Source organism: Ostrinia nubilalis, chromosome 7 (assembly GCF_963855985.1).
Source record: "Ostrinia nubilalis chromosome 7, ilOstNubi1.1, whole genome shotgun sequence".
NCBI classification, from domain to species: Eukaryota; Metazoa; Arthropoda; class Insecta; order Lepidoptera; family Crambidae; genus Ostrinia; species Ostrinia nubilalis.
The window spans coordinates 10,100,812-10,111,350 of NC_087094.1; the positions used below are offsets into that span (position 1 = coordinate 10,100,812).

Sequence of the window (10,539 nt, forward strand, 5' to 3'; positions counted from 1 at the left end):
TATTCATGGAAAACATTGATTTTAGGCTTTACTTGCTATAATATTATCAAGACATGAGTGCCATGACTGTGGCAGTACTAAATGTATGGAAACTGGAAACATTGAATTTTCGGATAGATCCAGTTTATTTTGTAACCTATTATTGGTATCGTTGGATAGAGCTCGTGAAGCACTTTCAAGATCAGTAACCAGCTTTTGAATATCTTGTATACTTTTTAATATTATGTGGTTTTACTAAATGTATGGAAGCTGGAAACATTGAATTTTCGGATAGATCCAGTTTATTTTGTAACTTATTTTGGTACCGTTGGATAGAGCTCGCAAAGCACTTTCAGGATCAGTAACCAGTTTTTGGATATCTTGTATAGTTTAGAAATAATCGAGTGAGATCACTTATCGTTTCCACCCTGTAGAAATACGCGTGTGCTCACAGGCGCGTCACGGCGCGTGGCGGCCTTGACTGATTTGCAACTTGAAGTTGTCGCGCGCTGTAGGTAATTATCTCGGCCGGCATAGGCGAGTGACGGAGGCCTGCTTCAACCGTAACTATAACAATGACCGGTGCTTTTTGTATGGAGTTAAAGTTAAAGTAAGATGGTGCCTAAAATTGCGATCAAATGCAAGTTAAATTATAAAAAAAATACAAAAACATCACTAAAACAATACCCACCAACAGCATTAAGTTTGTAAGCTATTTATTATCCTGACTGTATCCAAATTAACCTACGTACTTACCTGACAGGCTTGTAATTACAAATGATATTTTGATACGGTTATTTGCCCGTCTTTGATGTTGAACACGCATTTCCCACATAGATGAAATGCCTACCAACAATATTAAATCATTTGAAAGTACAGGAGCCGAAATGCCTTGAAATACTGATACAATGTAGTAAATAAAGTTAATGTACAATTAATTTTGTTGATACTACTCGTAAAAGCGATTTTAGAATCACGCTGATCGCTGGCTGATCTTCGGCGCTGACAGATCAATATTTAATTTTATTGTACTCTATCTACTCTAAGGCTGAGTTGCTCCACCTAATTTTAACGGTAACTATGACGATAACCGGTGCATTTTGTATGGAGTTTGACAGATTTTTGACATTTGTCAAAGTCAAAGTAAGATGGTGCAACCCACTCTAAGACTAGGAGCAGACCACCGACTTTTAATTAGCCGATAGTTGAGTCGGACTGTTAATCAGTATCAAGATGTATGAAAGTAGGTACGCACATTACGCCGATTGATTCTTCATAATGTACAAATTAGAATCGGACTCAACTGTCGGCCAACTAAAAATCGGTGGTCTACGCCTAGGTTTTAAAGGAAACGCTGATCACTCGACGCCGACGCTTCATACATTTCGGCTACTTATCAGCGCCAATGACAGTGTGCGTCAGCCCGATTTTTAAAAATTTCTTTATCTACGTACGTTTAAATAAGCTGATCAAAACAGTATTGTGCAAAACTGCTCAACTTTAAAGTTGAAAATTCCATCGAGACAGAGCCGGGTTCGCGAAGAAATCTAAACTCTATGCATTACTAGCAACTCTCGAATGCATTTCAAAGGCATTTGCTTAAACTAGTAAATATTAAGCGAAAACTCTAGGCAATTAGGCTGGCGTGGTACTGCAGGAAAAGTTTTCCAGCTTGCCTGTTTCGCGAATAGGATCGAGAGCTTATTGGCTTTTTGATTTATACATAAAAGCAAAGCTCCCAGTGCGCAAACAAATAAACGGAACTTTTGAAAAATACAGTTGCTTTACTGTACAATTAGCAATTAGTTATAAATGTACGTGTAAGAAAAGAAGGGAATGAGTTCATAATTTTGAAATTCATAATAAAATTACCTATATTAATTGAGTTTAAATTAAAACTAAATTATCATATTGCATACTGGCAAATATTTTGTAGGTTAAAAATGTTTACGTGAACGTAAATAAGTAAATGGCCTGTCAAAAAGTGCAATAAGTACTAACCTATATTAAATACGGTTACAACTTTATGTCAGCAAACATTTCCCTTTTACGGAGAATTTAAACTGGAAACTTATATAAAATACATTTTTGGTTTAAGTAACTTACTCTCACAGGGTCTCAGTCACAGAAGTAAGTAGAATATGTTTTAAGAAGTGTCACGAATTGTCACGAATAGATCCCAACGGGCAGAAACCGGCCAAAAGGTAATCCCCAAGCTTTGATGAGACGATTTCGCTAGACACCTTAGAACTGGCATTCAATAGCTACCTTAGATGTAGAAGGTTCTTGCTTTGCAAAGTGTAAGCAATAAAAGCTGAAGTATTATTTTGTACATTGATGTGCCCGCTATTAATAATGAAAGAAATTAATAAAGTGATTATTTTAGTATGTCACAGTCTTAATTCCGCTATATCCGCGTGAAAAGCACGGTTGTAATTTAACTAATCAAGACAGCAAGTGACTTTGAGATTGAAATTAATTTCTGACGAGTAAGCATAGATTTGATGTTAATGGCAAAAACAATCAAAACTCCTTCACGCACAGCGGGGAATCACCGCGATCGTTACGGGATTTTTGTGTGCGATCCAAAAAGGATTGCAAGGTACGCAACCAATTTAGAACGTGACGTTGTCGGAGCGGCCATTTGTCGCGGGACACATCGGCCCGTTTAATTGAGCTATTTGTGTCGGTCGCCGTGACACCGCAGCGTAACTTTATACTCGCGTTGTTTGTTTGACAAACGCGCCCGCAGCGGAGCCGAAACGCCCGCGTAGGTGCTCGTATTAATAATTTTCTATGTTCACGTATGAAGTTAGAATAAAACCAAAAAAATCGTTCAAGTATCTTTGTGTGTCCTTAGGTATAAAAGGTGGTCCTAAAGAAACTTTCATAAGAAAGTCTGCCTCAAGACAAGTACATTTACTTATTGCAGAATTTTGTGATGACTCTGCAACGTGACTTGTTCAACCTAAATTTCACATGAACAAGTTGGAGTTTCTGAAGAATTTAATGTAACTACATGATAACTTGTTAAGGCAGTTGTTTTAGACTGAATTTGTTCTGTAGTATATGACATTATAAGTATAACATTTTTCTCAGAATTTACACTTTGCTTGACGTATTTCTAGGTGAATATAAAGTAAGCAGAACAGAACACTTACTACCACTTTCGTGTGGCGAATGATTATGTGGGTCTTTTAAGTGCTCCCCGCGAGTAGATTCCATCAAGCTTCAGGTACCCAAAACTACATTTTCAGAACAAAAAAGTGAAACTTGTTTTGTGTTTCCCGCCGTAGAGCTCCCCGGGGCGCCACATAATTCGAGAGCTTAACAAACGACCGGGATAACACATGGGCTCCCGGAGAATATCTTCCTTTCCATGCTAACAACGAAATAGCTACCACCACGAGATTGCTGAATGGAAATGAGTAGGTAAACAAACGCATCAAACTTTACAGTCGCTAAAATAACAAGGGCCGTTTTATTTTGCCTCTCAGATTTTTAGAGCTGGAGACGTATGGGAACTAGACAATGAAAGCATAATTTGATATTGTTTTGTAAAAGAAGTGTTAGATTATGATCGAGGACCTCGAAAAGATAGCTAGTAGTATTTCGGGGACAGTGCTTTTGTACTTAGTTATAAGGGGGTTCTGAAAAGATCATTTAATCTATACTAATATCTATACTAATATTATAAATGCGAAAGTAACTCTGTCTGTCTGTCTGTCTCTCTTTCACGCCTATACCACTGAACCGATTTTGATGAAATTTGGCATAGAGATAGATTGAGTCCCGGGAAAGGACATAGGATAGTTTTTATCCCGGTATTTGAAACAAGGACGCGCGCGATAAAGTTTATCTGTGACAAACCAAATTCCACGCGGCCGAAGCCGCGGGCGGAAAGCTAGTTACATTATAAAGTAAATAATACCCAGGTCAAATAGGTATGAGTACGTACTTACTATCGATGTTACTGTATATTGCGTACAATTGTCGATGCGATGCGCCTGAGTGTTTACTGAGATACGACGCAACTATGCGACCTTGCTCTCAATTAAAACTTCAGATAAATCTTTAGATGTAAGAATAATTAACTATTCTATGTATTACAATATATCTCGACAAATAAAGACAGTCATGTTCATGCAAACAAAATTTTCATTGATCGGGGATCGAACCCGCTACCTCTGGCATTGTCCGGTACGGTGACTACTAATCTCACGAATAAATCATAGCCATAAGAAGGACCCCACAGAAGTCATAAAGGCCAATAATTGTATTATACTCCCTTATTAATAAAACCTTACTAATAAAAGTTACATGCGCGTTGAACACTTGTTTAAAGTGACTAAACGTCACTTATGGAACTGTTATTTTTAACTAAGTACCTACTGTTCATTGCGTGGGGGTGTGAATTCGAATTACTTCTTACGCAACTTACTTCTTAAATACACCTGCATCTAATTGAAACTTCTTTGATGTCAATCCGCAGCATCCGATCGAGGGCAGACGAACTCATTGAACTCTGCAGCAGAGAAGTTGTCTTCAGCCGATCTTCGGAGTCACTGTCAAAACTTGTTCGGAAACTCGCAGTAGTTTTCCGCCTGATTTGGTATTGTTGCGAATTTAGCGCGCAGTCAAAGCGTGCTGTTCAAACGGCGAAGGCACTAAATTAGACGCAACTTTAGAAATGTCCGTTTGCCGGCGATTTATTTATGTCATATATCTTGGTAATTTATTGACTCCCCATCTTGCAATTGTTGGTTAGCTGTACAGAACGCGTCTGTTTAATGGCACGTACTTAAGTTACTGTAGGGAGTGTGAAGATAGACTAACTACGAGTTAGCTGATTTTTGTAACTAAGTATTAGCGGCTTTATTTCAAAAGAATCGACAACATGTCAAAAGTTGACGGTAATGTCGGCGGTTCAGCGTTTATGTAGACTGCATTAGGTAATATTAGCACTGCCAGTTTTATTTTATTTATTTGTAGGCTTATTGGTAACTAATTAATATTACTTTGTATGGAGTACAGGGGTTCGGGTCCGACTAAAAAATATAGACAAAGTGTGTAATATTGATTCTTGATGATATAAAACCATGTCAATTAATCTAAAATAGGTAGCTCTTACTAAACAAATTAAGCCGTTAAGCTAATGAAATGGATTTTACTTATTTTTTATCATTCGCTTAAAACAAAATTTTTGCCTATTTCTAAAAGCACTTCTAGCACCTTGCCACTCTTAAAAGCCTAATTCAATAAACTTGTAGTAATGCTTGGGTGTTGTGGTAATTTACTGAGTTGTTCCATTTGTGCCGTGTTATTCAGTATGAAATGCGAAGGGGCTATTACGGTGTCAAGGGTAGGCGACAGCGGGTTTAGAACGGGTTTCGGTCCGTGACATTTGGGGAGACTGGGCAAATGGGACTTTGACTCAGGTGAAAATTATATTAGTGATAATGAATTTGTGGGTTCATTGCCCACCATTAAAACATATGTTTAAAGTGAACAGTTAAATTTAGTTTCTAAATAGGTACTTTAGTTTTTTTTTGTTTAAGTTAGGTATAATGAGATCAAGTTTTCAGAAGCAACTCAAAAATGTCTATTTAAAATATCTCTTCTATATTTGTTTATTTAGCCAGTATAGTAGGTTCCTTTCCAGTGTTACAATTAGCCCTGTGTCCTCTACGCAGGGACAGGTGTCTCGACGCGCTACAATAAATAGCTATTTGACAGAGTGTACGGCCGGTGGTGTCGCCCGCCGGAAGGTGTTCTCAATTTGTCGCCGAATGCGATTAAGTTTTTTAAAAAAAACTTAAAAATGTCTCTAACTAATCTATTTAAAATGTCTCTTTTATATCTATTGTTTATTGAATTAATCAGATTTAGATAGTTTGTTCCTTCCCAGTGTTCCAATTAGCCCCGTGTCCCCTACGCAGGGACAGGTGTCTCGGCGCGCGCCACAATAAATAGCTATTTGCCAAAGAGTGCGGCCGGCGTCGAACGCCGAAGGGTGTTCTCAATTTTTGGCCGAATGAGATTAAGTTTTTCAAAGACAACTGAAAAATATCTCTCCTCTATTTAAATTATTTCTTAAATATCTATTGCTTATTGAATTAGTCAGATTTAGATAGTTTGTTCCTTCCCAGTGTTCCAATTAGCCTCGTGTCCCCTACGCAGGGACAGGTGTCTCGGCGCGCAACACAATAAATAGCTATTTGCCAGAGAGTGCGGCCGGCGTCGCCCGCCGGAAGGTGTTCTCAATTTGTCGCCGAATGAGATTGTCGCCGCTTTCTGTATTAGATAAGTGGCTTTATGTTTCACTTTTCTTGCATATAGTTAGCTCTGTTTGGGGCAATTTGAATGAAATTTAGGACGTGTTGCTCTTTGACAACATAGTTCAGATGCGATGGTGTGTTATTACTGAGGTTTTACAATGCTTTGGTTAACCTTGTTTAAAGAAACACTTAAGCACTTGCACATATTTCAGGAATCTGTATAGTGTAGTTATCTAGGCAATGAATTTACTGAGCAATATAGCGTAGGTTTTTTAAATAAGTTTTAGGAAAGAGTCTGTACTGATGCATTATTATAACATCCTAATTATATAATTAGACTTAATTCCTACAAATTACATATAATGATAATGTCTTTGATTAAGTAATGAAGGAACTTAAAATGTTAACTTTATAGGGCCCTCAAGATTTGCATTATGATTAGGAAAAATAACACCCAAGTGTGACAATGAACATTTTGACTGAACCAACGTTAATGGGTAATATACTTACATAGTTGTCGCTCTTATGATATCAGCGAGTAGTACATGGTAACAAATGTCACTAAAAATTCCTGCCTTTTTTACCCGACTGCGCCAGAACGAGGGTTACGTTTTTAATAAAAATTATTAACTCTCCTTTTGCCTTTTCTAGGAAATAAGGTTTATTAGATCCTATTGTGCGTTTCTTTTGACTTTTAAATACCGTTGATCGGCCTAGTGGACTAAAAAGGATTCAGTATTCAGAAATGCCAATGAACTCAAACTGGTTTTTGTGTTTATTTAGTGACCAAAATGCTTTTGACACAACAGTCAACCATCTCACTGTTTCTCCAACCAGTTGTGTGATACCCACAAGTATAATAAACATGGGCTACAAAGTTTTATGGCTGCTATATTTCTTCTGTGTTTTGTGCGTCATTAATATTGTGGATAGTGCAGATATATTTCAAGATGCAACAGGTATGTAAAATAATTTACATGGTACTTAAGTATTTGAAAGAATATTGCTTTTTATTTGAGGTTGAGGTCTTTGTAGCTGTCATAATATTTTAGTTGCGGTGGTCAGTAATGCTACCTTTTTTGTCCGATCCTTTTCTATACAAATTAAATTGCAAAAAAGTGTTTAACAATGTACCTACTCTCAGTTTTAAAAGAAGAAAACCTTATACTATACTAGAGTCTAGTAACTAGACATTTAAAAATAGTTGATTAAAAAGATACAATTTTGACTTCAGATTTTACTGGACGTGTACACAGAGACTTCAGAGGAAAACCGTTTAATGAAGACCCACAAATGTATTATGGCAATTCAGGAATGAGAGGTCCGCCTGAACAAAGAGGGAATTCAGGAAAAAAAGGGCCTCCTGACCAAAGAGGTCCGCCAGCAAATAGAGGACCCCCAGCGAATAGAGGACCACCAGCAAATAGAGGACCCCCAGCAAATAGAGGGCCCCCTGACCACAACAAACCAGACAGCTATGGTCCGACTAATAGCCAAGAGTACTACCCCAACAATGGAGTTGTAACCAATAGTGTTAACAACCAGTTCCAAGGAGGTCAACCAGTAACTATAGGGAATAATATGCAGAATAATGAAAATGTAGTCAAACCATACAACAACAACAATGTTGGTTATCAAGTGAATAACTGTAATAATAATCCCCGCATACCAATCTATGAGTATCAGGGAAGACCAATGTTTCAAGCTGTGCCTGTCACTCCAGAAAGTTAACTAATTTAAGTTATTGTTATTTTAGTGTTTAATTTTTCAAGGAAATTCATTCTAGAAATATTTATTTATCTAGTAGTAGGTAGAAAATTACATACTCACAATTAACCATAATACATTTATTTTATGTTATTAAAATAAAAACAAAAAGCAGTGTGCATTGTTGTTCATGTTGTTTACAACTTTACAAGTAGTAATGGTTAATTTATTAAAAAGAAATAAGAGCCAATTTGATCGCATTTGATTATTTGCAAAACTTATCATAAAACGCAATAACGAAGGTTGACTTTATTTTGTACTATCAAACATAGATATTAAGAACTATGAGTGCTAACGAACTGATACCGGTTTTTAAGTTTTTGTTAGCTTATCTCATCCGTGATCCGAGATAACCAACGAGTTCTCAATCAGTCGTGCGAAGGCCTCTTGAAAACAAAGTCGGTGATTTGTTAAAAATGATTTGACATGGTTTATAAACAAATATTTCTGTGGACTTTAAGTGTCATCTGTGTTGCCAGTTCACAATGGTCCCAAGGAAACAGAGGTAATATTGAAATCTAGTTTTTTAATAATTCTTTGTTTTTCCTTATTAAAATAACCTAAAAGATTACTATTATTATGGCCAAATAAATTTGTATAAAATTATTTTTGTACAACCTTTTATGACAAGTGAACTTTTAACAGCAATATTATTTTGGCAAAATTTGTCATATCCTCCTATTATTTGAATATTTATTTCTTTTGTGAAATAAAAATTTTGATTTGAATAATTTTCTTTGGATTTGGTATAAAAATATATGATAAGAGACAGATAATGAACTCCTTCACAAATAATATGAAAGTCAATGTAATAACGAAAAATTTGTTTTTACTTTCAGAAAACTGGGGATCTCCGCCAAACAGGAACCCATATGGAAGTCCTGCAGATTACTGGGGACAGTCCTCAAACAGAGGACCACCACCAGGTCGTGGACCTCCACCGGATCGAGGACCCCCACCAAATCGAGGACCTCCACCATATGACTGGGGGCCACCATCAAATCGATATCCTCCACCGCCTCCACCTAATAGTAAACCACCATCATATGGACGACCTTCACCGTACGGAGGATATCAGCCATATGGAGGGCCTCCAACACATGGAAGGCCTCCACCACACGGAGGGCCTCCACCACACGGAGGGCCTCCACGACACGGAGGGCCTCCACCACACGGAGGGCCTCCACCACACGGAAGGCCTCCACCACACGGAGGGCCTCCACCAGATCGAAGGCCTCCTCCATACGATAGGCCTCCACAACATGGAGGACCTCCACCAGATGGAAGGCCTCCTCCAAATCATCGTGAATCATCAAACAGAGATCCGCCAGAGTTTAGAAAAACTCCATCATATTACGACTTATCTAGGAACAATGATTACACCAAATTGCCAAGGACCAATAATGCAGAATCTGGAAGACCATCATACTATGATGAACTAGGTGAACATAAAAGGCCACCAAGACAAAGAGGACCACAAGACTACGGCTCTCCACCTAATGAACTGCCTCCAGATAATTGGCGACCTCCACCGAATGAAAGACCACCGCCTGATAGGGGACCACCGCCTGATAGAGGATCACCGCCTGATAGAAGACCACCACCTAATAGAGGACCACCGCCTGATAGAGGACCACCGCCTGATAGAGGACCACCACCGGACAGGGGACCACCACCAGACAGGGGACCACCACGGAACAGAGGCCCATCACCTAACAGAGGGCCACCATCTGATAGAGGGCCGCCATCTGACGGAGGGCCACCATCTGATAGAGGACCGCCACCAAATCAAGAACCATCACAATACGGGGGTACCTCAGAAAACTGGGATCGTCAACCAAACAGAGGATCTCAAAACGGAAATTCTTCACCGTCACCAAACACAGAGTTATCAACAGACAAACCGCGCCCGGCACAAAGCGAATCTTCTTCAGATTCCGAATCCATATTATTCCGAAACTTGGAAAATTTCTCTAGTGATAATGGCCCCACTGAAGTCATAAAGACGGGTATAGGTATTGCGAAAGAATTAGGTGAAAACATTAATTCTAAAACCGAACGTTTAATTAAAAGTGAAACCGCAGAAAGTGATGAAGATAAAAATAATAGTAATAAATCCAGTGCAAGTGGAATATATCAATACATGGGATTGCCAATATTTCAGGCGTTGCCTGTGACTCCAGCAGTCTAATAAGAATTTAAGATATAAAGGTTTATACAAAAAAATTATAGATAAGGTGAAACATTGCTTGTAATACTCATAAATATACATGTTATTTCTTAGTCTTAATTAAAATATTAAGTAAAAGATATATGGAATTCCTTTAATAATAGTCCTGTCGATAGCATGTTTAAAAGAATAAACCATAGCATAATTATAATCTACTGAGCCTGAACCTCTAACTAAGCAGTAATGTAAATTTTTATCTTAAATCTTTATGAAATTATAAAGGGAAATTACCTAATAATTTATTGTTTTATTTAATACCCAATACCCATGTTGTTATTTCACAAT

General features: G+C 37.8%; 1 protein-coding gene across 1 annotated transcript; it reads left to right on the plus strand.

Annotated features, from left to right (window-relative positions):
* The first annotated feature begins 7,059 nt into the window (after positions 1 to 7,059).
* Positions 7,060 to 10,492, plus strand: LOC135073246 (uncharacterized). Its single transcript, XM_063967353.1, has 3 exons — positions 7,060 to 7,216; positions 7,492 to 8,529; positions 8,864 to 10,492. The coding sequence occupies exons 2-3, from the start codon at positions 8,451 to 8,453 to the stop codon at positions 10,213 to 10,215; spliced, it is 1,431 nt and encodes a 476-aa protein (XP_063823423.1). The 5' UTR covers positions 7,060 to 7,216; positions 7,492 to 8,450; the 3' UTR covers positions 10,216 to 10,492.
* Positions 10,493 to 10,539: the final 47 nt, after the last annotated feature.